At 58.0% G+C, this 26,983-nt stretch overlaps 1 protein-coding gene across 1 annotated transcript in view; it reads right to left on the bottom strand.

Annotated features, from left to right (window-relative positions):
• Positions 1–24,477, bottom strand: part of RASA3 (RAS p21 protein activator 3) — a 91,288-nt gene extending 66,811 nt beyond the window's left edge. Inside the window, exons 1-3 of the mRNA XM_065895831.1 lie at positions 24,473–24,477; positions 21,424–21,428; positions 20,615–20,744 (exon numbers count right to left, since the gene is read on the bottom strand). Of these exons, the coding sequence (XP_065751903.1) occupies positions 20,615–20,669 (55 nt within the window). The 5' untranslated portion in view covers positions 20,670–20,744; positions 21,424–21,428; positions 24,473–24,477. The remainder of the gene's footprint in view (positions 1–20,614; positions 20,745–21,423; positions 21,429–24,472) is intronic.
• Between the last annotated feature and the right edge of the window lie 2,506 nt (positions 24,478–26,983).

The following is a 26,983-nucleotide window of genomic DNA, read 5'->3' on the forward strand; positions in this document are numbered from 1 at the left end:
TCCTAATGAAATAATCCATAAAACAAAGATTTACGAAGGATCGATGTTTATTATAACAATATTTATGTTGGCCAAAAGAAAGGGAACAGTTAAATGTCCAAAAACAGGAGATTCCAACGGCCTGGGCCCAGCCTCCAGAGCCGACGGCAGGACCCCCGGTGTCCAGAGCGCAGGAGAGGCGAGGGCCGGGGGCTGCAGGAGGGAAGGGGGCTGTGACACAGCAACCAGAGCGGAGGTTACGAAGAACTTCCAGTAACACACAGAAATGTTTGAAGGGAAAATTTAAGGGGCATACGTAATACACATGTATATATGTGTGCATTTAATATCTAATAAGTATACGTGCACACACGATATATCTCCATATGAAAAACAAAAACGGAGAGGAAATAACTGAACAGAAGAACCAACGTGTTAACAGTGGCAAAGCTTTCAGCGGGGAAATGAGTCACCTTTTTCTCAACCCTGAAAACTTAAGAACTAGGCTTTCTAAAATTTCTGTAGCGCCTGCACTATGTCTGAATAGAAATGCTTCTAAATGTAACAGCATGAGGTTTATTTTAAATATAAATTTTAGGTCTAATCTCTCTTTCGCCAGCTAGTCCTTCCTTTTACATTAAACACTGACAGAGTCAATTTATTGTGTGTCATGATAACGGCCATTTCTGATAAGTAAGTTTAAATGTAAAATGACAGAGTATAATTCAGGGCTTTGGGAACAAATGCCCCCTTTATTAACTCTAAACTAGAAATTCACTCACAAACCCCACTGAGGCCGAGAGCTTCCAGCTCCAGAGGCGGAGTCCCTGGCAGATGGTAAATTAATCACTTAATCTTATTAAGTGTTTTCTGCTTAAGTCCTGAACCAGCTGGGTCCAAACTGTGACACATGCCAGGAAGTCACCTGTCCCATCTCAGGGCACACGGGGGGGCACACAGTCCACGGCCACCGAAGGACAGGCACAGGCTCTTTTAGAAGCTCTATGTTTGAAACTGAGTTTTACAGAGAAACCCTTTTTTCGTCCTCTTTCTGAACACTTTTTATTACAAAAGAAATACATATTCATTGTAACCGGTAATGCTGCGTAAGCACCTACAGATAAGGTTCGTCACCAGCCTCCCTCTGCCCGCCCCACAGCCCTGAGCTACGCCAGCCCTGCTGGTTCACTTCCAGTCCCTGCACTGTACCCTCACAGCCCCACAGGGAGGAAATGTCAGGGGTGGGCGGAGAGCCTTAACTTGGTCACTGAAACAGGATCACTGATCACGGCTTGGCGAGAGCGATTTTCTCTTTACCACGAGACACGTCTGCTTCCACCCATGGATCCAGGGACGACCCAGCCACCCTCAGGACGTGGCACCAACACGAAGTGTCCACCCCGATACCTCGTGCAGGCAGGGCTGAGGGCGAGGCCCAGCCACCAGGGGAAAGTGTCTGCGAGCACGAGGCCTGGGCCCCGCCCGCCTGTCCCCCACCTCCCGGCAGGCCTGTCCCGGGCATGAGCGCTCGGCCGCTGTGAGGTCATCACTTAGACAGAAATGTTCATTCTTATATAATCAGATCGGTCTATCTTTTTAGTTTACTGACTGCTTAGAAGTTCTCCCACATTCCGGAAGTTATTCACAATATTCTCCAAAATGTTTCTGATATCTGGCTTTAGTTTTTCACTTTGTAACCTTTAATCCATTCGGCATTTGTTTTACATGGTGTGAGTCAGGATGTAACTTTTTTCAAGCCGGATGCCAAAGAAGGCAGCTCCCACATTCTCCAGGGACTAAAACGTGTCTTCATTGTGGATTAGGTGCCCATATACGTTTTGATCTGCTTCCGTATCCTCTGTGATATTTTCTGTCTATTAGGAATCTAGGAATATCTACCTAACGTTTTTGAGTCGACCATGTCTGCCTACTAAAAGGTGACATATATGCAAGCTGACAACCCCATCACTTGTCACCCTCCAAGTGATAACCACATTTCCACACACTAACATACACTAGCTAATAAACCAACACTGAACGCTCCACACTTACTCTTTAATTTATTCTAAATCTAACCATCCACATCCTGCTTAACAGTCTACAGTGCCTGAGCAAACACAAAGCTCTACAGAAACTTCTATGGCCGCGTGCCCTGTCGGCCGTGTGCCGTCTGGGCCCCAGCACCTCACCTGGGGACACTCGCCCTCCCCAGAGCACCTCTATTTCAGCTCCCACAATCCGAGCCCTTGGCTGGCCTGGCCTGGCCTAGCCTGCCCGTTCGTTAATCAACCAAGGGCCAATTCGCCATTTTCCATGAATTAAAATAAACCGCACTCATAGAAGAGCCCAGTCCTAACGCCACCACCACTTCTAAGAAATGAAAAGTGCTTCCAGCTGCAGCGGCCGTCTGGCGGCCCCTCCCCAGGGCAGTGACGGAGGAGCAGCCCCGATGGATGGCCGGGTCAGGGGACGGGGGGCGAGAGGACGGGAGAGGGCTGAGGTCAGGCAGGGAGCCGGGGACGAAGGCCAAAGGGCAGGGCGGGGCGTCAAGGGCAGAGGGAACGCTCCCTGAGTTAGTGACACAGGAAGCAGCTACCACTGTGTGTGTTGTTAGAACAGTGGGACAACAGCCCGGGACATCTGAAACCCAGAAGGAAGGAGGGAGGAGAAGCAGAAGCCTACGGCCCTCGCACACCCCGAGCGCCCTGGGTGTCTTTCCCGCGTTTTCTGTTCCACTGGCTGGTGACGGCAGATGTAACGTTTCGTCCCCACCTCCCTCAAGCGCGGCCCAGCGGTGCCACTTCCCACCCCCGTTACCCGCCCTTCGAAGGTCTGCGGTCCTGCCCCTCACATCCCGCTCCCAACGTGGGCATCCCCCCATCCTCCCGGGACGCTCCAAGCCTCTGGGGTCAGGGCTCATGGCGCGGCTGTGCTCTCCAGGACAGAGCCAGCACAACGCTCCGAACCAGCGGCCTCCCCGCTGTCACCTGAGATCAGCAGCTGCCTGTGTCCCCGTCGGTAAAAAGGGGACACACCGCCTGCGAGATGCCCGGCTCCTGGCACTCTCCCAGGGGAGGCGCTCCCCTGGGACCATCGGAGCCCTTGTCTTCCCGCTCCCGCCGCAACACGGGCCGTCGCTGTCATCACCTTGCTTGGCTCTCTTGGTGCCAGACCAGCGGGGAGAGGCTCCTGCTGCGTGTCCGGACCCACCGGGTCCACAGCCTCACACTGGAGGCCGGGTCCACGGAGGGGTGTCACGGCCCCCAATCACACCGACAGCGCTTCAGCTTGCGGGTTTCTGAGCCAAGCCAAATGTCCCGTGTAAGTCAGAGTCCTTCCACGGAACTCTGGTGCCACAGTTATCACCGTGAAGGTCCAGTTCATCACAGAGAGGCGTCCAGAATGACACAGGCAGCAGCGAGCAGACGGGTGACCACTCCCTTCAGAGCTGCAGGAAGGAGGCTCGGGCTGCGTGGATGGTCAGTGCAGATCCAGATCCAGACGCAGGGACGCGGTGCCCGCAACCTTCAACAGGGTCAGCATCCCAGACGTTTCCCAGGGAGACTCTTCCAAGGAGCCATCAGGCCCTCAGGTCTGACCACAGGCCACGCGGGCTGGCCAGACTCCTGGGCTCTGAGAGCCTCCCCACAGCCGCAGGACGTTCGGCTGCCTATTTCAGTCCAAAGCTCTGGTGCAGCGATCTCGTCTAGAGAAAAGCTTTAGGTAGGCAGCAGGCACTGCAGCGCTGGGCACCGTGCTCTTGGTCCCCTTCACGGCTCTGCTTTGTCACAGGGCTCTTCCCACCAACCCAGAAGCCCAGCCAGGCCCTCGGGGCCCGTTGCCGGCTGCCTCTCTCTCGACGTCCCTCCAGAGCTCGGCCCAGGTACAGCCGGGTCTCATCACGACTCCCAACCACCGACAGCTCCAGACGCGGGGCCGGCCACTGCGCGGCACGGGCTGAGAGGCCGAGCCACGTTCCCCCAAGCCGAGGCCGCCTCTAAACCTGCGCCACTCACCGGGCACCAGGGCCACGCACCCACGCGGGTGAAACAAAGGCCCTCAGCCTCTGACCGCCACCCGCAGGCCCCTCTCCGCTCCGGCTCCCAGGGCAGAGGCTGCAGCCGGCCCCGGGTGCGGGACCGCCCTTTGATTCGGGGGTCTCCCAGCTTTGAAACGGGCCAACAGGTCGGAACCCACACGGACGTGTGCACGTGGAGCGCAAACGTGCCCCGCTTCGCGGCTGCCGGCTGATGGGCTGGGGTGACCCAGGCCCGAGGCACCCGACGTGCAATTACAGCTGTTCACGTTCTCACTTTGCTTTTCTATGTTCCCCACACCTTCTTCAGGGAAGATGTTTACTTCTGAACACACACACACACACACACACACACACACACACACGGCATCCAGAGGGCGCTTGCTTCAGTCCTCAGGGGACGAGCCTGGGGAGCGGGCAGCCGAGATCCTGAAACGGAAGCGCGAGGGGAGAGGCGAGGGCAACGCAGCAGGAGCCCCCCCGCCCCCCACCCCCCACCTCGCTGCACTCCCCTTGTTCTCTGTCTCCAACCCTGGGCTCTGAAAGTGGACGGCGCCTGGCCCAGCCCCCGGAAGCAGGTCCTGGGGGGGACCCGGCACTGCTGTTGCCCTAGAGCTCTCTAGGGCCGCCTGGGCACAGCTGCCTGACTGCCCGTGGACGTCAGGGGGACACAGAGGTAGGCCCCGGCCCCGTGGGCGTCTCCTATGGGTTGGGAGATGCCTCCACCCACTCGGTCATCAGCCCGCATGCACCTCACTGCACAGGGACACACTGCTCTGGAAACTAAGAAGCTGAGCCCTGGTTCACGCCTGTCTGGGGCCCGTGGAGACCGGTCGGCACGCGGGACGGCGCTGAGACCCTGACCTGGGCCTGCAAGCTGCCGGCGTGGCAGCCCAGAGGACGTGGGACCAGCACCGCCGCCACTCAGGGCTGCTCCAGGTGAACCAGGTAGAACTACAGAACGGAACACTGTTGATGCCACCAACGAGCTGAGGGAAAATTCCAGGGGGCTGGTGGCTCCAGGAAAGAAGCACCAGGTCCCACACCCCACGCTCGCACGCAGGGCCAGCCTCTCAACAGCACCGTGAAAAGCCTCGGTGCTCCAAGTACATTCGTGACAACCGCCTTCCAGAACAGTCTCTAGCCACACGAGCTGCTCAGAGCAGCTCAGAAGTAAGAGCAGAGCGTGTGGAGCCTCCGTGCACGGCCGGCGATCGGGGCCGCCCTGGTGCAAGCTGAGCAAAACCGGCGCTTCTGGGGGCTGTCCGACCCCGAGCTGTGGCCGGGTCACCACGCACAGAACGCAACCATCCTAAACCTGTCCCGCTGACAGGTTCCACCCTCCGTCTAATTCCAAAGAACGGGGGAGGGGTGGATTTTAGTGGAATCAGCAGAAGCCAAAAGCAGATCAGACCATGGGGTCCCACCCTCTCCTGCAGACGCGGGCGGGGGTGGGGGGGGCGTCCGTCCGGAGCTGCCAAAGCCGCTGGCCCCCGTGGGAGCCGGAACCTGGCCGCAGGGCAGGGAGGATTTCCCCGCCCCCGGAAAGCCGGGCCCAGGGCCAAGCGCAGCCATCCCGATGACAGTGCAGGGTGACAACGCAGGAAGCACGCGGGTGCCCAGCTCAGCTGTAAGGGAGCAGACCTTGGATCTGGGCCCTCGGACCCCCTTCGCGTGGGACGCTTAAGCAAGACCACCAGGCCCCGCCCCAGAGGACCCCCCAGGGAGAGCCCTCAGAGGGTCGAGGGGGAGAAACTCAGGAGGGGGAGGGTCCTGTCCTCTCCCACGTCCAGGTGGGCCTGGCAGCCTCTTCATCGAGCTTATTCATCGTCAAGCCTCTGGTCCCGAGAGTCTCTCCCAGGACAGGCCCCGCCCCCTGCACACCACACCCTAACCAGCAGCTGTGGCTTGGGGCGTTCCTGCAACCTCCGAACAAACAGAAGGAACATCAAAGAAACATATCTGAAAAGGCTCTGCGGATCCCCGTCACCCCATGGGGAATAACCACCATTGCTTTCAGCAAACTTCTAAGAAGGAGAGAAATGTGCGAGTAAGAAAACCAGCCCAGTAGCCTTTGTTACCCGAACTCAGGACTGAGACCTGTTAGCTCGCACACGGTTCCTTAATTTACCCCAGTTTACACGGAGGGCCCCGGCGCCCCTGCCCTTTGCTGTGATGTGAGGAGGCCAAACCGCAGTTTATCTGCAGAGCTTAAAAATGAACTTCCCCTTGTCACGTGCTAATGTGTATTCTGGACTTCCTGGGGTTTCCTTTATTAGACTTGAGTCCAAGTCTATCTCAGAAAGGACTCTGGGTCATGTCGGCCTCGCACTTGTAAGGGGGTGAGGAGGACAGTTAACCTGCGGAGGGGCGTGGAAGTGGGCGCATCCCCGCTCTGGGGCCCTCAGGGACCAGCCACAACACGGCTCAACGCTGCCAAATGGGCCAGCACCTCATCCTACCTTTAAAAATGCCTTATTCTTGGCTGGTCTTTACAGTGCATGGGCCAAAATGAGTGGAACGTTACTATGTATATGATTTTACTTATAAAAGCAACGTGTTTTTCTTCACGAACCTTTGTTTACTCTTTTTTTTTTTTTTTGGCTGTGTTGGGTCTTAGTTGCGGCACGCAGGATCCTTGTTGAGGCATGTGGGGTCTTTCGTTGTGGCATACGGGCTCTTCACTGTAGCTGTGGCGCGGGTTCCGGAGCGCATGGACTCTGTAGTTTGCGGCACGAAGGCTCTCTAGTCGGACGCGGGAGCTCAGTAGTTGTGGCTCGCAGGCTTAGTTGCCCTCGACATGTGGGCTCTTATTTCCCTGACCAGAGATCGAACCCGCGTCCCCTGCGTTGGAAGGCGGATTCTTTACCACTGGACCACCAGGGAAGTCCCGAACCTTTGTTCACTCTTATCCATTAATAAAATTGGGACAGGTTTTTTGGACGAGCCTGAGAGTGGGTTAAACACATCCTCCAAACTTGTTTGGTGTTGGTTTCTCAGCGGCCTCATGTGTGGGGAGAAGCAGACTCTCTAAATCACTGGTGAAATGATCCACGTCACCCGAGCAGGGGACACGGGAGCTAGATTCTCCCCCCACCACCCCCCCCCCAGCTAATGTCTGCATGCAGAGAGCACCCCCGGCCCATGGAGAGGTCACCGCTGCAGGGGGGCACGGCGACAGTGCAGTATTCCCAGCCCACAGAGGTGTCCCACTGTGACAGGCTGAGCAGTTTCCCCAAGCATCTCCCGGGCGAGGTTAGCACAGGGGGGTCAGGGCAGCTGTCCCTGCCCACCTGTGCAAGTCCTGCCCGTGGCGCCTGTGTTTGGGGGCTACAAAGACATCACAAGACAGCACCCTAGATTTACAAAATAGTTAACTGATTCATTAATGTACACCTCCTGTCATAAAAGCATTGTGCCATAGAGATAAAACCACAGGATGATCCAGAAAAAAGTTACAGAATTCAAAACATGGTAAATAAGCAACTGTCACCTGACGTCCCCAGTATCTAAAGGGGGACTGCTCTTCCCACTTCTTCCCAGACCCATGCAGCCCTGTGTGAGCTTTTTAGCCAGGCTAAGTGCTCTGTGCTAGCCCGGAAGCCAGAAGCACCTGCCGCTCCCCCCACCCCGCCTCTCTCGGGGAACACAGCCCCTAATTACGCTGCTACAGGTCCCTGCTCCCGCAAAGCCACACTCAAATGCGAGATTATGCTTCTTGGTTAACACTTCACCTTTAAGTCATCGGCGCTGCCCAGAGGTGCACCGACACTCCGAAGAGAACTCGGGCTCGGAAGCAGCCCGCGGCGGAGCTGGTGCCATCCCGGGGTCCCCTCGTGGGGTCGGGTAGCACAGCTCAGACCACACGGCCAGGGAGGGTGCCGCCAGACCCCAGGGGCGCCACACAAGCTCACGCCCTCCCAGCCCAGCCCTTCCGCGCACAGACACACCCTCCCCGGGAGTCCGCGGCCCGGTCCTGCTTCCCAGCGCTCGTGAAAGCAGCTTTGGCTCACGGACCCAACCTGGCGACTCGCGCAGGTCCAGACCCTCTGAGGCTCACTCTCCTCCAGCGTGAAGTGAGAGCTGGCGGGACGGTGACAGTTACACTCAGCCCGCTAACAGCCCTGCGAAGCAGCTATTAGTATCCTCATTTTACAGACACTAAAACTAAGGCACAGAGAGGTTAAGTGACTTGCCACAAGCTAGCTGCAGAGCGGGAGCGTCGCCAGCGGACTGGCCACAGTGCCGCTGCCCCAGGGTCCTGCCGGCCCGTCCATGCCCTAAACGTTCAGGCAGTGTGGTGGGTCCACACCGCAGGCATCTCTCCCCCAGGCAAGCATGGGGTCTAGCTGCTCCCTGCCCACACGCTCCTGAGAAGAGGCAGAGAGCACAGAGGACACACGCGCGGTTCTCACCGGGGTCCGATGCCGCTCCCACAGCCCCCTCTCCCGGGCACGCCCCCTCTCCCAGGCACGCCCCGTGCACAGTCAGGCACTGAGCTGCGGGGGGGGGGGGGGGGGGTCCGCCCACTAGGTCCACACTCCCCCACCCCCAGCGTGACAAACAACAAGTCCCAGAGCAGGGCCACCTGTCCCCGGGGGGCGGTTCCCTGGCTAGAACCAGGGCACTGGAGGAAAGTGGAGACGCTTTCCGCAGCGGCAGGGAGCTCAGGACGGGTCTTTTGGAGCCCGATGGGAGACTGTCCCCCCCGCAGGACGTCTGCTCTCAAGGCAGGAACTACGCTCACTGGTCACCCAGGAACAAGCACATCTTAGAGAACCCGCGGGCCGTCCTGCTGTTTTCTGCTCTGCTTCTCGGGGGCAGAGCCCAGCAAGCTCCCCGGAGCCAGGAGACCCCGGGGCCAGGGGGACCTTGCAGAAGGGGGCCTGCTGCGCCCTCACTTCACCTGCAACTCATGTTCTCAATGGTGCTTCTCCTCTGTGCCCTGCTCTGCACCTTCTCTACAGGCACCCCACAGGTTACAAAAACCCTGAAAAGGAAGAGACAGAGGACCAAACCGTGACCTGGGGCACAGCCCAAGAGCCTGGCCCAAGGGGGCGGCCAGGTCCCCGGAGCAGGCCCGCCCTGCCCAGGGCCCTACTTTACCTAAGGTGGTTTGCGACCCAGAAATTCAGACACACTAAAACAGACGTACAGTGTCCTGTCCGCCACCCTCCCGGCCTCTGCTTTCCAAGGAAGACGGCACGTTTCAAGGACCCCAAGACGCCTTCATAACAAGACAGACTATTGTCGTCTGCTACTAAGAGCGGGAAGCAGTGACCATCAAGGGGCCGCTGTACAGGCGTCCCCTCCCCAGAGCTGTTAACCAGGGCGCAGGTACACCTTGGGACAGACTAAGCCTTAGAGTAGAAAACGGTAAGTTACTGTTTAGTTTAGTTTTAATGATAAGAGTAAGTGCTGTCCTTGTTCAATGGGGGTCACTTTACATATTCAGAAATTAATTCTGCACATACAGTTTCTATTACTTCTAAGAATTCTCCAGGTTGGGAAAACACATTGTGTGCAGAGTGTGCGTACACACGTCTGCATGCGTGTGCAGGTATGTTTGTGCACCTGTGTGCACACATAGGTACCCGTTCCTGGGAGAACAGGAAGAGAGCAGGGAGACCCCTTCCAGTCTTCCTTAGCGCCTCCCCAGGACCTGAAAATCTCAGTTATTATTATTCCCATAAAAGCGTGACTATGTTGATGGTTTGTCTTATTTATCCTCTGATCTGTAGTCTTGGAAGGCAAGGCCAACGTTTCCCATGCATCCTGTGAGATGCCCAATTTATGGCCCCACGGGCCCATGTGCAGCATCTCCGGGTGGCATCCAACTGCCATGGGACAACCAGGGAGGCAAAGGTCACCCCCCACCCCACCCCCGGGCCGACTTCACCTAGACGTCAGCCCATGCGATGCAGAATCGCCCCCCAGACGACGCCGGAGCACTTTTTGCAAGGAGGAGAGCTTTTGGAAACTAGCTTTTCCCAACCAGTCTTTGTGATTCGCACGTTAGGTCAGGCTCAGAGTTCCTGCCGCTGCCTCAGGGTGGCCCTTACACTGGCCTCCACGGGCCCTGATACACAAAATCAACACGTGTGTACACGCCCCCAACACGTCCCAGGTCAGATGCACAGAGCCCTCCCACACTCTTCTGAAATATTCTGTCCGAAAAGGGTGCCTCCACCGCTTTCAGGCCCCGGTGACAGTAAACCTGGACTGGCCTCCGGCACGTGAAGGGCTGAAGAGATCTGTGTACTGGGGGCCAACACCCACTGCCCCCCAGCCAGCTCCTTCCGGCCACAGAAAGTCCTGCTTAAGAAAACCCAACACTCGGGGCTTCCCTGGTGGCGCAGTGGTTGAGAGTCCGCCTGCCGATGCAGGGGACACGGGTTCGTGCCCCGGTCCAGGAGGATCCCACATGCCGCGGAGCGGCTGGGCCCGTAAGCCGTGGCCGCCGAGCCTGCGCGTCCGGAGCCTGTGCTCCACAATGGGAGAGGCCACAGCAGTGAGAGGCCCGCGTACCACAAAAAAAAAAAAAAAAGAAAAAGAAAACCCAACACTCTTATATTATTCACCAAACTGGTGGGTCCTCACACAGATACCGATAGGGAAGCGGGCTGGGCTGGGGAGAGGCAGGAGGAGGTCTAGTAACAATTAGAACTACATTGCTACTAACTATAGTGAATCCTGTGTGGGCGAAAAAGAGGTGGAAGCGTCTCGTTCAGGACCCAGGCTCTGCCCTCCTGACTGGACAGCCTGCCCGTCCGGGAAGGACACCGGCAGCGAGGGAAAGGCCCTCGAAGAGAAGGCCAGAACACCCTCCGCAAAACCAATGAACAGAAAGCCAGGAGACTGAGCAACATCGTAGCGACCAGGGGTTTTCTGTCCGCGAGACCCTTCCTTCCGGTCAGGATGTGCACAGACACAGCCTCGGGTCCAAACGCTGAGAAATCCTTTCTCCAAATGCGGAGGCGGAGCTGAGTGGAGCAGGAAATGATGAACAGAGAAAGGAACGCCACGGACTCCAGATGGACGGGGCCAGCTGGGGCTCAGGAAGCACAGGGTCCTCTGCCCTTCCCCTCCCAACGCCCCAGGAAGCATCGCCCAGGAGCTACAAGGTCTCCGGGAGCACGGCCAGGAGAGCCAGGGGGCCATGGGGCATCTGCAGCCCACCTGGCTCGGGCGGCTCGGGTCCCACCAGGCAGAGCGCCCATTTCCAGGGAGCTGGGCTCTCTCACCCGTACAGCCGGGCAGGAAACAAGAGCCTCACACCTCGGGGGGCGAGGAGGCCCCCCGGCAGCCCCCCACCCACTATGGCTCATGCACCCCCGTTTGCAGTACTTCCCTGTTCACCTTAATGTCCTCTCGCTCGATCCCAGCATACTCTCCCAGGCAGCCCCGCCCTGCCCGGGGTCCTCGGAGCTTCTCAAAGTCTGGGGGCTCCCACCTGAGCGCAGCCAGGAGAGAGAACGGGCCAGAAACGAATAGGAAAAGAAGCTATAGGAAAAACCCGGCTCGTGGGCCTAAAATGTGAAAGGTGTCTGATGCACGTACAAAATATTAAAGAATCAAAAAGTGCGGAAAAGACGCTGGAGTCACAGAAAGCGCAAAGGCAGGCGTCCCAGCAGCGAGGCCCCAGGGCGGGGCGGGCCGGGGACCCGGTCAAGCCGCCCTCAGGGCTCTCAGACGGCAGGTGCCGCCAAACGTACACCCCCAGACCCCCGGGGTCGGGCCCACACGGGCCACGTGACTCTGCAGCCTCCGCCACGACGGCAGAAGAAAGGACAGCAAGAATGCTTGAGACACAGGAAGCTCTTCTAAACTCCGCACACCTTGCTGCGCAGACGAGGCCGGTTCCCTGGCACCACGGGTCCCGCCAACGGGAAAGAGCCAGCAGGAGCCGCCGCGGGCCTCCCGGCCTCCCCCGCCATCACCGCGCGGTGACACGACACCACGCACCTCTGCCCCGAGACAGGCCGGGGGCGTGTGTGTGCGTGTGCACGCACACCCGTACTAGGACGTGAGGGGCCCCCGTGAGAAGGTCAGGGCGAGCCACCCACCCTCAACTGAACGCTCTGCCTCGTGGGGTGCAGGCCTCTCTCAGGGGAGCCCGGGGACACCTCGCTCCTCCAGAAGGTCCTGGACACACCACACACGGGTGGGTGTGCCCTCCATGGGAACATCGCATACACGGTGTCTTCTGCCCTTGAAACTCACTCCTAGTAGATAAAAAAAGGTAGATAAAACACCCAGTCGTCAGATCCTAAGCTAAAAACTGCTTGTGGCCGTCAGCCCCAGGACGGGCCAGCAGGGCCCCCTGAGAAGGGTGAGCTCACCAAGCCGCAGCCCAGAACAATCTGGAATTCCCCAGCCCGCCCTCACCCCAAAGGCCATGGGAAAAGCAGCCCCGGCACACCAGCCCACTGCAGACCTCTGCAACAAGGCACTTGTCCAGGTCCCCTGGGGTCTGCACACCAATGGGATTTCTGGAACCAGCTCGGCTTCCAGGATCTCTGCAAACAGCTCTGTACCACCATCTGAGCCTGGCTCTGGGAAGTCCCCGGTCGGCTGGGTCCAAACAAGCAAAGGCCCAGAGGCTCCGGGCCTGGGGCTGAACCACCTCCGGCTGGAGTTTAACTGCCCCACTTCACCCCTCCCCGCTGTTGCCTGCCTGGCCCGGGGGCTTTTCCTGCGTAAGGCAACCTCTGGGCCTGGGTCCCACCCCAGCAGGAGGAAGAGATGGTCAGAAGCCAGACGGCAGCGTCAGGAAGAAACAGGGCTGCTCCCGCCCCCAGGGCAGCCTGCGGTCTGTCCACTGGGAGGCTGGCCCCCTGTGTAAAGCATGGTCTCAGGTGAAATTGCTCAGGTGTCTAGCAGCTCAAGACACTCAGCTGGGAGGTGGTCAGCAGGCCCTGAGCCCCGGGTGTCCTGGCCTCTCAGGACCACAGGTTCAGGCCCAGGTGTCACTCTCCTGAGAATCTCCCATAAATGCTCGTTCAAAGATTCTCAGGGAAGGAGAGGCCTTGGTGGGAAGTGAGCTGTCGACCGAGGAAGTGACTTGATAACACACCCAAGAGGGCCGTTCCTCACTGACCACAGGAGCGCCTGGGCCTTGGTAATTTCGAGTCCATTACAGGACAACTGAGACAGTCACAACCTCTCCTGCTGTGTGACTTCGGGAAAGTGACCTGGCTTCTCTGGGCCTCGGGGGGGGGGTGGGGGGCAGTTAAGACACGTGCCTGCACAAGGCACGGAGTCGTTGCCAGACTCTGACAGGACCACGTTCTGCAGGGGCACCTGCTGCTCCCCGGAGTGTCCAGGGCTCCGCGGGCAACGACGGATCCGGCGTCGTGGAAACGGACAGAGTGCACAAAATCAGACCAGTCCCACAGAGCAAAAAAGGAAAACGACAACTTTTTCCTCAGAGGAAAAACCACACAAGACAAAGCCCCAGATAAGATCCAGGGGCACGCGTAGCTGCCCTCAACCACGGGGGGCCTGGCCACGGGGGCTCCTGGGAGGGCCAAGGGACATCACAGGAAGGAGAGATAGGCCCTGACTCCACACACGGGTCCCACCCGACGGGACCCACTGTCGAGTCCAAATCAAAGCTCCAGAGAAAGGCAGGCTAGTTATCAGCCCCCAGTCGGTTAAATGTCCCGAAAACCCAGAAGCCCAGGCCCACTCCTGGGCTCCCGTCAGCCCTGGGGGGCGGCCGAAGGGGGAGCCGGTCCCAGGAGAGGCCGGCGACCAGGCCCTGGTCCTGGCGCTGCCGCAGGCCCCAACGGCACTGGTAGCCGCCAAGCCGAGAGCGAGGCTGTGTCCGGAGCACCAGCGGGGCGGCCTGGCTGGGGAAGCGGCCGCCGACCGAGGCTCCAGGCTCTGAGTCACCCTGAGTCCGAGAGAGACGCGGCGATTTTGCCGGCCTCTGGATTTCATCCCGTTGGCAATGGGGGCCAAGACAGAGCACTCCTTCACACTTTGAAAATTATTCAGACAACAGGAAGAGAAACTATGTGAAGAGGGAAACAGGCACTGGTCTGACTTAGGAGTGAAGGGCACAGCGTTCGGCTCAAACCCTGAGCGGGGGCGGTCCAGCCTCCCCCAGGCCTCCACGGCAGGTCTCAGGCGTAGACACGTGGCCTCACCAACAGGGCCCTTGCCCAGATGCTGACTGGCCCTGCCATGGGCTGCAGGCTTACTTGAAAATGCAAACGAGCGAGGCCAAATCTCAGGACAGGCCGGGCTGGCCCGGGATCTGCGTGCAGAAACACAACCCGTGTTTGCAGACACTCGGAGGACGAGGGTCACGACCTGTGGTCCCACGGTCCACTCGTTGATCCCTCACTTCCGGCAAAGAAGCTTCCGATAACGAGCAGCTCTGAGTCTGACCCAAGAGCCGTCGTGCGGAAACGACACGTGGGTCCCGGCCCACGGCGAGAGCTGGGACGCGCGGTCGGGGACACTCGTCCGCTTATCTCTAAGGAGGGTCACGAAACGTGCATTTACACCGCAACTCAAATGTGTTCACTGTTAATTTTGGAAGTTGCCTCACACTTAAAGAGAAGCACAGGGTCATTTGTGTGGATGGTGGGACTTTAAATCCCCTCTCATCCGGGTCAGCGTTTCCTGAACACAGGGCTGCAGCCCGCGCCGCCCGCGTGTCTGGGTGTGTTCGAGGTCCCCTCCCGGGCCAGCCCTCAGCCCGCTACTCACTCGCTCCTGGACCTGACGGCAGCCCCGCACTTCTGCACTGAGTGAGCCTTGTGTGTGTCTAGGAGATTATTTTATCTTTCTGGGCCTCGGTGTCCCCTACAGAACTTGTTCATTCCATTTTTTAAGTGGTTGTGACTTCTAAACTCTCTACTGACCTATCTTATACATACTAGTAATATTCTTGCTTTTTCAAACAGACCTTTTATTCCCTCTTCCTACTAAACCATTTCCACACTCCCCAGCCCCGGGGTCCAGGTGACAGACGTGTGTGGGTCTCGTCCCCACACCTGCGCACCCGTAGCTGTTGCCTTGCGCTTCTCCGGGACCTTTGGAGACACGCTCCACATGCTGCTTTCCTTCCAGTCACACCCCACGGGCTTCCTGCATGTCACATGGCCGGGCCGGGCTCCAACTTATTTCTCTGAAAGCTACACAGTATTCCAGGCTGTGGAAGCTCCATAATGTAACTGCCCCTTCATCTGGCATTTATCAATACTCTGTCTCCCCATTTTGCTATCTGAATGTCCCACCGACCGGGCACAGTTGGAACACAGACCCCCATGCTGACACTGGGTGCAGGGGGACAGACAACCGGCGAGCCCTCCCCACTGCTGCCTCACCAACTTCTCCTGGCTTGCTGAGCTGGATCTCTAACCCGTCACAAGATTAAGAGAACAAGTAGCTTCAAACTGTACCAGCAGTAACACCTTGCCATCAGGACCGGGCGATGCAAGTGCCTGTGTTCACACAAGCTCGCGGAGCTGCACAGAAAGGGCCCTACTCTCCCCTATTGCAGAGGAAGAAACTGAAGCAGAGTGGGCTCAGATGAACCTGAAGTTGCAGAGTTAGCGAGAAAGGTGGCCGGGACTCAGTCTCAGGTCCCAGCCTCCCCTCCTGAGCCGCCTGGGCCCAGCACGGACCCTCCTCGCTCGGAAGCAGCTGGGGCACCTGCAGCCTCCACCTTCCAGTGTGACTTGCAAACCTCACTTCTCGGGCTTAGCTGCTCCCACTGTGGTTGTTTCTAAAGCGTGATGCTCCGATGTCCTGATTTCCCAAATACTCTCCGGAAGGTGTGAGTGTTGACACACACAAGTGCCTCGTTAGCTTCAGAGAAACAAATCCAGACGTTTTCTGCCAAATGGTGTTTTGCAGCCCCATGACCCGTCCACGGGGCCCCACCACCTGCAGACCCTTTTCCCTGCGTGCCCGGGGCTCCGTGGGCTGCAGGTGGCCCCGCTCGAGGGGTCGCCTCTGGATCTCGTGCCCAGTTCAATCGCAACTTCACGAGTTCTGTCCCCTCCAGCTTCCGGCCAGCACCTGCACTAGGGGCCGTGTGCGCACGCCCCGGTCCTCCCACAGGCGCCAGTGGCCCGGGCCCTCCCCTCAGGGGCACCGGTGGCCCCTCCTGTCCATGCGCGTTACCGGGCAGGAGGCAGCACGCGAGGCGAGCTCCCGCCCCCGCAGGCCAAGACCCTGGGCAGGTGACTCCACGCGGGCTTGTGAGAGCTTAGGTGCAATGAGAGAAGGCGCACGCCAGACCCTTAAGTCTGCACCCTCCCCACCTCACACGTCAGCACACACCACTGCCCGGAGGAGCCCAGATCCGCGGGCTGCGGCCAGGTGGCTGACCTCGCGGCCCCGTGGGCGGCGCCAGTCTGCACACCGGTCCTCAGGGGCCAAAAATAGCCCCCGAGCTGTGCTCCCAGGTTAATAGAGTATCCAGGCTAATTTTAGCATCAGAGAGCTCCGGAGAACACGCAGCCCCTGATGCCAAGAACCGTGCGTGGCCGGCGCAGCTCCCCGCTCCCCGACTCATGCGCAGCCTTGTGCAGACGTCGGCCACCGTGTGCACAGAACGTGTCCTCTAACGGAGCCTGTGACGCCCGGCCGCTGACAACCACTGCCACTGCTGGACCGCCCCGCCTGAGCCTTACAGACCCCGGAACTGGCGCGCCACTGCTTCCCACATTGGACACTGGGTTAAAAAAATCACACTCTCGGCAGCGTGGCCCTAGAACCCTGAGCTCCCAGCCCCTGTGGTCTGGGGCTTCTTCTCCAGGCCACCCAGGGGCCCTCCCTGCTCCCCGCTTCCCCGACCTGAGGGGCCTCCTGCTTCTGTCGGGGGGTGACGTTTGGGGGGCAGACGGGCCGACAGCCAGCTGCTGCGTGGCCACGTCTGGCTGAACGGGGGCACGTCGCTTCCCCGGTGCTCGCGCTGCGCCCAGACCGCCCTGGCCCTTCTTGGTGACGGGTTCTAATCTGAATGAGAAGGGACAGGAGTGGGTGCTCTGAGCCCGGGGAGAGCAGGGTGGCCGCTGCTCTGGGTCCAAGAAGGAAGTCTGCCCTGTGGCCTCGCCACGCATCCCCAAGCTGCCCTCGAACCTGACAACGACGAGACCCACTCACAGCCCAAGAGGGCTTTTCTCACCCTCAAGGGCAAGGCCAGGATTTTCTTTTTTTTTAGCTTGAGAGAAATACCTTTGTACATTGCTCTTAATTGGACATGTTTATCAAGACGACACGTTTAAAAACAGGGAGTAACTCTCATGGAAAAGGGAAATATCACCGGAAAGTAAAGCTACGTTGCAAGGCCTAAGGAGTGCTGAGTCCAAAACGACCCTGCTGGGCAGAGGTGCTCTGGCCGGGAGTCTTCAGCCGTCGCCGCCTACAAATCTTCACGTTGCTTCCCTTCCAGGGCTGAAGGCCTGACTCATGGAAAGCCAGAGCAGCACACTTCCTCAAGCAGCCTCACAGGAAGTGTGTTCGGTCTTACGTGACACGCGCTACTGCTGTTACCAAAGATAGACCGCGGGTAAGATTTTCAAGTGTGCGGCAGAACGGCCCAAAATAACTGCGAGATTTAAGTGGGGAAGGACACAAGCTCTTCAGGACGAGGACTTGAAATGGCTACAATAAACATACCCACGTTTACTTGCGAAAGGTGGAAGGAAGAAGGAGAAGAGGGAGAAAAGGAAGAGATTCTTCTCATTTTCCCCAGCGTTAGCCTCGCGGTGACCACGTACTACCACCGCACGTTCCAGACTTTCTAAGGACTTAACGGCCAAGGCCCCCCCACTAAAAACTCTCCAGCCCCCCAAAATGTTCCGCCTTTCCCCTCAGCAACAGGAATGGTGACACTGCTGAGGGTATAACTGGAGGGAGAATTTCTCTCTGTCTCTTTCTGGGATGAGGGGCTCCCACCGGATGCTGCAGACAATGACTGCTGGCATTTCGCAAATGGAAAAACGAGGCCATGAAAGGGGGGCGGGGGAGGGGGGCGCCTGCCCTGGGTCTTCCAGCCGGCAGGCCGGCAGGCCACCAGCAGACACGGGCACGCTGCCAGCCACCCGGAGACAGGGCTCAGCGTGAATGGCCAGCCAGCCAGGGTCTCCCGGAACGAGGAGGCGAGCAGGCCTGTGATTCCTGCACAGCCGCCCCTCCTCCAGGTCATCTCTGGTGTCCTTCCTCGTCATTGTACCTTCACGGCTGGGGCACTCAGGCAAGTCAGCAGAGGACTAAGGAGAGAAGCGGAGAGCTCGGGGCACCACCCACCAGGCCCTGTCTACTCACAGCGGAACAAGATGAAGCCCCAGGCCAGTCCCCACAGCTCGCCTCTGGGGCCGGCCCCGGCTCTAAGTCGGCAGCACAGCCCAGGACACCTCTTTGCTCCAATGCCTGTGCTGTGCGGAGGCCCTTGCTCCCTGCAAGCCCCAGCAACCAGGGTGGGACACAGATGTCTCCCTCCTGCGGCCCCGAGCTGCAGGTGAAGACCCTTGGAGAGGGGAGAAGACAGGGGCATCTGAGAGCTGGAGCCGCGTCCAGGGAGGTGGACCACGGCGCACAGACGTTTCTGCACATCCGCTCTGCCACAGCCCCCAGACGTGGGGGCGGGGCTCCAAAGGTTCCGATAATACCCCGTGCCCACGTGGAGTTAGACCAGCAGATGTTCCGTCGCTGCACTGATCCTCATTAGTGGGCATTTCTCTCACTTGTTTAAACTGAAGCACAAAGGAGGGAGAGCCTAACCGAGCAGCATCTTCAAAGCCCTTCCTTCCACACGAGGCCCCTGTGTGTGAGGTCCAGAACCTCCCACGCGGGCGCCCTGCCAGGCCAGCAGATCCCCTCGGTGCCATTCTCGAAAGAAGTCAATCCGCTCTGCTTAACAGACCACCGTTCCAGAACCCTCCTGAGGCGAGTCCAGGCTGGCCGTGCGGGGCCTGAGCCCCGAAGTCCCCAGACCCCTTCCTGCCTGCTGCACGCAGAAGCCTGGCCCAGGCCTCACAGCCGTGCCCCACCCCTTCCTGTACCCTGATTAAGGAAGCACCTCAAGGCCTCTGGGTTGGCAGCCCCCTCATGCGCACTGGACCCTGGCACTGAGAGGCACTTTCCCTGCCCACTTCAGGTGGAGTGCCATGTTGAACCTCTCAGCAGAAAGCGACAGCAGATTTCAACCAAGTAAACAAGAGAAACCCTCTCCAGGCAAGCTCCTCGAGGCTGAAGTGCGACCACATCCTATCTGCAGCGCTTCTGAGCCAAACGTCAACAGCGTCTCAGCGATGATCCACAAACCAAAATAAAGCAGACAGGAAACAACACGCTGATTTGGGGTAGCTGGAATTCCTAAGCAGCATCGAATGTCACCAGCAACTGACGCTCCAGCAGTCACTGGGCGCCTGGCTTGGTTCCCGGAGCCCCTTTTTCACATGGGAATGTGGAGGACCCAGGCATTCAGTGGGCAAGAAGGGCCCCGAGGACGGGCAACACACCAGGGTCTCAGCAGCCCTCTCCAAGGGGAGCTGTCCTCTCAGCTGGCACATTTATGGCATTAATGTGCAGCAGTCACTCCAGGAACCGATCTTGTTTTGGGGGGAAGAAACTTGCACGTCACCCTCCCAAGTTAAAACCGAACTGGGAAAAAGCAAGTCTCTCCAGATAAACCCAGGCTGTCCTGATACAGCCTTCCAGCCCACTCCAGAATCTGCACTTCCCTCCCCCAGCTCTTGGGTCCAGTGAGAAAGGCAGACTGCTCTGGGGACACGACCTGAATGGCAGGCCCTGGTGGCCAAAAGCTCCCGCAGCCAGTTCTCAATGGAAGGGGGAGGGGTGGCTCTTGTGGCGACCTGCCCGGAGGGAGCCCTGGGCCAGAGCGTTCCAGAGTCACAGGCAGACACACACACACACAAACACGCGAGAACACACACATGCCCACACATCCACCTACACGGTCGCGTGCACACCCAGGCTCCATTCAGCCGCCCGCTCGGCCCCTCGCCCCTGGGGGAATGTGAAAGAGCTTCCACGTCCCCAGCGAAGGAAGGGTCTGGGTATCGCACTCAGCGAGGCTCGGAACCCCGGGGTTGGTGTTTTTGGCACCTGAAATGCACTCATCCGGAGAGCACCCGCGCGCGCGCTCATGCACACGCAGATACACACTCCCAGCGGGGACCCGACCCAAGACCGGCACCGCACCTCCCTCTGCTGCAGGCGACCCCACCTCCGGGGACCTGGGGCCGCTAGTGGCGTGAAGGCAGCGCAGGGAGCTGCGTCCCCCGGAGCCGCCAGCCCGGCTCGGCCCAGTCCGTCCTTGGGGTAGGTGGGGAGAGGGCAGCGGCCGGGCATCTCCTGGAGATGGGGAGGGAGCCGCGGCCCATCATCTCCCTGTGATGGGGAGGGGGCCGAGGCCCGCGGCCTCCGGGGTGGTGGGGAGGGGCCGCGGCTGGGGATCTCCAGGGGGTGGGGAGGGGCCGCAACCGGGGAGCACACATGGCCAGAAGGCGTCAGGGCCTTGGCCCCAAGGGAAGGGGTCGGGGGCCTGGGGGCGCCCGCCGCGAGCCCCCTCGAAGACCCCGCCGCCCCCGCCAGCTCCCGGGAGCTCACCGATCTTGATCTTCACGCTCTGGAAAACCCGGAGCCCCTCTTCCTCCACCGCCATGCTGGGTCTGCCCGGAATTCGCGCGCCGAACCCCGCGGAGTAGCAGAGCCCGAGCGGCGGCGCAGTCCCGGAGCTCTGCGCCCTACCCCGTGCCCGCGCGTCCGCTGCACCTCCACCTCCGGCTCCGCCCACACGCCCGCTCATTGGCCGAGGGCGCGGGTGGGGGCGGGGAGGCTCCGCCCACGGCCCTGCCCAATTCCCGATTGTCCAAGGCCCGCAGAGGGGCGGGAGCGGCACGGTTCCGCCAACAGCGCGTCCCCAACTTCCCATTGGCTGAGGGCTAGGAGGCGGGAGCAAGACGGCTCCGCCCACATCCCAAGGCCCGCAGCGGGGCGGGGCTGGCCTCCGAGGAGGCATCGAAGGGACCCGGAGGGGGCGTCTCGCCCCACGGGGAGGATCCGGCCGGGAGTGCCGGTGTACCTAGTCGGGCGGCGGGGGCGACCGGGCGAGATTTGCTGCGGGGGGCGACCGGGCTAGGGTTGGTGGTGGTGGGGACCAGGCGGGGGCGGCGGAACCTGGCCGGGAGGCTTGGGAGGGGGGCACATGCACAGGGTTTTAAGAAACTCAGACCTACAGGTATCAAAGGAAAAGAATTCCCTGGCCCAGCTCAGCCCCCTCAGAGTAGGGGCTGCCGGCCGCCTGGGGTCAGGGGTAGTGCGGAGTCCGGGTGAGATCCTGATCAGGCTCCAAAGCTGCCCAGTCCCTCCCGCTGCCCTCCTGCCCCTCTGCTGTCCCCAGGCTTCCCTCGGGCCACCCTGGCTCCTAGCTTCTCACACAGGCCAAGTGCACTCTTGTCTGCCCTTGCTGACCCGCAGGCCACCAACCTCAGCTCATTTGCTGTGTCTCCTGATTTCCTGTCCACTTCCTACTCCTCTGGCTTCATAGCGCCAGCACCACACACTCTCTCTCTCTCTCTCTCTCTCACACACACACACACACACACACCATGTGTAGACCAGACTACAAGCTTAATAAAGAGAAAGGCCTGTTCTTTTCATTGCTTTACCTCACTTCCTAAAAATAAATGCTTAGGTACATGTTAAAAAAGATTAATGACTCTTCTCCACCCAGACTACCTGCGCCTCCTTCCAGGTCCTCAGTCCTCTGCTTGAGTTTATCTTCTCAAGACCTTCATAGGAGGTGTTTACTCAGGTTTAACACGGAGGGTAGGAAAGCAGCCAGTTGGAGCTGCTGTCTCCAAGCCTGGACCTCAGGCGGCTTCTGTAGCGAGTGCCGTCATCCCTCTGGATGACCAAGGCTTTGCCTCCATCAACGTAACTGAAAAGCACCCCCAGCTCCCGAGCTTCTCAGAGGATCGGCCGGAGCCCCGGTAGCAGCAGCCTTGTCAAGCTGCTTCTCCGTCCAGCCCACCTTCCCTCACACCCTCACAGGACTTCCCTTCTGAGAACACTGCCAATAAAGGCCCGCACACAGACGTCTCTTCGGAGTCTGTTTCCAGAGGAACCCGGCGTAAGATGGTTGGGGCCAGGAGTGTTCTAGGGGCAGCCTCTGTGATGGGGTTTGAGAGCAGGACACCCGCTGGTGGACGCAGCAGTGCTGAGCGTGGGGGGCACACAGTGGGGTGCAGCGTCTCAGGCATGGGGAGGCTGGGAAGCAGGAATCACCTCAACTTTGGAATCAGGTGGTTCTTGCTGAGGGCAAGGCAGTGAAAAGATCACCCATTTAAAGAAAAGTGTGACAAAAAGGTTTTCTTGCTACCATATAAAGACAGCCTCATCTCCTACCCCAGAGAACAAAAACAGGTGCAGATCAGAGTGAGAACTTAGTCATGAAGGTAGTGGTGCTCCAGGGCTGCCTGCAGGCTCAACCCAAGGAAGGTTGCTGTAACCCTGCAGTTGGGGGAGCATCACCTGAATTAATGCACTCAGAACCTTGACTCCCAGCTTTCCGTAAACATTCTGGACCGGAAGAGGTGTCCCCCTTCCCCTGTGCTTGGAGATGATTGCGGGACGGTACCAGCACTGTGTCCGGCTCCACTCCCAGCCAGGGAAGCGCTGGGTCTGCAAACAGACCCGGGAGGAATGCCGGTGGGGGTGGGTGAGCAAAGGCAGAAGCAGAGCCAGAGAATGCTGGACCCAGGAGAGGCAGCACGCAGGGGGGACCAGGTTAGAGTTCACTGGTACGGCATCATTCAACCACGATGCAGGATGTGGCACACTGGCCAGGACCCCAGGCCCCTAGTATGGCCTTTGAAAGCTTGTAAAAAGCATCATCCCACACTAAGTGAAGTGGAACTGCCCTGTGGTCACGGCAGACAGCGAGGAAGGCATCCCAGTGCTTAGAGATGGCACGGGAGAGTAAATAAGCTCCATGAGACCAGGAAACCTAGTCAGTGCCTAGGATGACGAACGTGCCAGAGAGAGCTCAACCGCGGCTGGACATGCAGGACTGGGCCGCGGGTGGAGACGCTGTCACAGGGAGCGTGGGGCCCCCTAAGAGCGTGAGGATGATGGGGTGGTGACATCATGGAGGCCAGAGGTGACACTTCACATCAGAAGCCAGGCAGGGGCAGTTATCGTGCAGCAAGGCTGTAGCGGCAGCCCCGGCGCCCTGACCTGCAGAGGCTGTAGTGATGGTCAGTCGAGCACAGTGTCAGGGCAGGACGGAGAGCCGGCCAGCAGCAGTATAACTCAGTTTACGCAGCCTAAGGAAATCGTACACGGGGCTCGGGGGTGCTGAAGAAAGTCGCTTCAATAAAACGTCACAGCCCTTTACCCAGTTTCCAGTCGGGAGCCAGTTCTCAGCCCTGGAGCCTGCTGACTGGAGGAGAGGACCCGGCTGCACGTGTTGACAGTGAGGATGCCCCTGGGATGACCCCAGAGGGGCCTGTGGCCATTTACTCATGTAATTCCACATGGAAAGGGAAACACCTAGACGTTTGAAGGGCTCCTGGGCTGAGGTCTGAGTCGAGGGCTCGTCACGCCCCTGTTAAAGCAAAACTTGTGAGGTCCAAGAAACACATGGAGCTCTGCTAGGAGCGGCTCACAGGGAACCCCCAAGTGATCATTTCTCCTTGCACCACAGGTAAGGGACCGGTAGGGATGCATGTGACAGTTGTCAAAACACCCACCTTGGTTCCTTGGTATGTGGGTTAACAGCCATACCAGCAGGGAAGGCTCAAAAGGAATGACGCATCCTAGAGGAACCATGGAGATCAAGACCTCCCTTAAAGACCTAAAGGATCATATAATTCGCCAGTCCCATGTCTGATGCCGGATAGGCTCTGGAGGATGACACTGAACCACCAAAAACTCAACCACACAGTAGCCCCCATTGCAGCTGCCACGCCAGAGGTGGTGCCCCTTCCAGGCCACATCAGCATGGCCTCTGATCTGTGGCATATGGCCATGGAACTGGGAAATGCCCTCTGCTCCATCCCGAATAAGGAGGAGAATCAGAGGCCGTTTACATCACATGGCATAGACTCTAGCACACACTTGGAATCTCACTGCACGCTTAGGCTTTCCTGCCCTCGTTATAATACAGCCCAAAGAGGCCTGGACAGTCTGGACAGCCTGCAGAGCATGTCTGGTTTGCCGTATCCATGACATCATTTTAATCAGACCAAATGAGCACGAGGTTGGCAGCTCATCAGAGGGTTTGATAAGACGCGTGTGCTCAGAGGGTAGGAAATAAGTTTATGAGGATGCGGGGCCACACATCAGCGGGGCCAGATGTGGGTGAGCACCTCGCTTTCCCCCCACGCAACACGGAGACCCACACAGCACCCTTCCTCTGTTCCTTCCCTAAGAAGTCTCACCTCCATAGCCCTGTGCGGGCACCATGCCTTCTTAAATCTGTGCTCTGCCCAAAGGGACTGATCCTTCTTTTCTAAATTAGAATCTGTTCCCTTAGAGTTGTGACTATAAGAGATAGGAAGATACTGAGGGATTAAAGGAAAAGGTGGTGACTCATAGAAAGCGTCTATACTCTCTTTGTTTATAACTCACTGTTGTCTTTTTCTCTCTGATAGAGTCCTCTTCTGCAACCCCCCCAAAGAATATTTATTGAGAAGCGTCAATCTATCAACCAGTGGGTACTTATGTATCGGCTAAAACAGCATAATTAGTTTATTATTCATATCTGCCCAGTCTACTTTCAAAGGATTTGAAGTGACATAAAATAAATGACCAGTATACAATGAACTTTGAAGGAAGAAATTATTGTATCAAACATCTGCAGTGAAAACAGCTACTGCAATGAATGTAGAGCTCAGCTCTGAGTTTCCTGATAGTCAAGGTGAAAAGGGAACTATGGAAACATGTTTCCATATTTCCATATATGTTATATATTACTTCCTAAAAGGAAGTGTATCCATTTTTTCAGAAAAGAATATTTTGGCCAACTAAGCAATAGGAGGAATTTTTTAGACAAATTTTTTCATATGGATATTCAACAAGTCAGGGAAGGATTTTTCCATCTCAAATGACTGGCCTTTGCTGCTCTGCTCACGACACTGCCTGGCACATGGTGAAAGTCCAACTAATACTCCCTGAATGAACATAGTGGTTTCTCAAGTTGGGGACGTGACGTTCAATCCTAATTCTCTGATCGTTTACTCAGGCCCTTAGGAGTCAAGGAATGTGGCTCTGGTGACCTGAGAGTCTAGGAGAGAAAGCATTTGGAGAATCCAGAGAGATGAGTAATAACACCCTCAAATAATCTTTCTCCAATATTTGTCGTTTGGGCCACACTGGGGAGAAAAGCCATAGAGGGGAGACGCCTGCACTGAAGTTCCCGTTGGATGCTCGAAGCCCAGGTGTTCTGTGCTGCTGCTGGAAAGGAGGCCCGGCTCGGCCCGCCTACAAGGAGACAGCGCCAGAGCCACTGCCAGCACCAGGAGCTCCTCCTGGGATGGGCTGGGGGGTGCAGGGAGTAGGGACCACGCCGCCTCCCTCCTGGCAGCTCGCCGAGAGACCGGGTGCCTAGGAAGTGAGCGCATCTGGTTGGAAGCTGGGAAAAGCCACCGTGTAGCTTCATCTCTCTCTTCTCCATCGAAGGCGACTGGGAGGCCTCGCTTTAAAATTCAGAGCTAAGTGGACCCCTGAGTCCCTGTGGAGAGGCAGCTGCCCTGGAACCGTCTTGATGAACAAACGTGAGAAATGGCTCCTGTTGTGTAAAGCCAACGAGATGTAGGGATCACTGGCCCAGCCCACGCCTGGCCCGGCCTCACTAACAGGAACCCTAACCGTTGATGTGCGACGCCATTGATCCATATCAGTATACCTGTCAGGTTGAGTTAACAGTGAAATATAACCCCAGGTACCTAACCACTCACCTGTTGAGTACACTTGTATAATGCCTCGATCGCTTATTATCAAGAACATTTGCTCAAAATACCTACGCTCTTATCATAGTAAAGTTTAACTTGTTATTTTTGACCATAATTAGCCAAATATCAAGTAGTTCCTTGAAGACACCCCTGAAATCAGCAATTAACTAGCCTCCAAGTCTTGCCTTCTTAGCTATGGACGGATGGTGTGTGTTTTTTCTTCCAAAATCTCCATCGAAGGATCCCAGAAGCTAAAAGGAGCGGAGGAGGTAACTGATCCCCACCACGGGAGATGGGGATTTGCTGTCAGTCGGTCCTCGCAACAGAATCACAACACAAGCTGCAAAGGAGAAAACCCAGGAGCTCCGACCACAGACACTTCCCGTCCAGGGAGTCAGGCTCCAGAGACCCGGCGACAAAGGAAGCCGCGGTGGCAAACCGCTCGGCAGGTTGTCACAACCACGCAACAGATTTTATCGATGGCCGGTGGGAGCTGCTGCTTTTGTGAGACATTAGGTTGGGAGATGCAACGTAATAGTAAAGAAACTGGAAAAGGGCAAAATGGTACCTGTGTGCCCACCATTACATTGTATTTCCTTCAAGGTTTTATTAATATTTATAGACAATCTTGCACAGTGGCCGGACAAGGTGTTTGAATGAGTATGTACTCTCGCTAGCGATCCGTTTACCGAGCACGGGGCACATGTCCAGAAGCCGCGAGACCCCGCGGCGTGCAGTTAGTTCCACCTGGAATGGTGCAGGGAAGTAAACAGAGGAGGCGACCCCAGAAGCTGGCGTGGTCTCGAAGCTATGACCGCAGTGGCAGCACTGAGGAAGAATGGAAAGACCATTTCTTTCTTTTTTGTTGTTACGTCTTTATTGGAGTATAATTGCTTTGCAATGGTGGGAAAGCCCATTTCTGAGGTCGTGCTGACTCTGGGGATGGGGGAGCTGCCTCGGGATGGCCCGGCCGGGACTGCCCCTCACCCCTTCACGGGAGCTGTGTGGCCATCACTCCCAG

The sequence above is a fragment of the Phocoena phocoena genome, chromosome 18 (assembly GCF_963924675.1).
Source record: "Phocoena phocoena chromosome 18, mPhoPho1.1, whole genome shotgun sequence".
Taxonomy (NCBI): domain Eukaryota; kingdom Metazoa; phylum Chordata; class Mammalia; order Artiodactyla; family Phocoenidae; genus Phocoena; species Phocoena phocoena.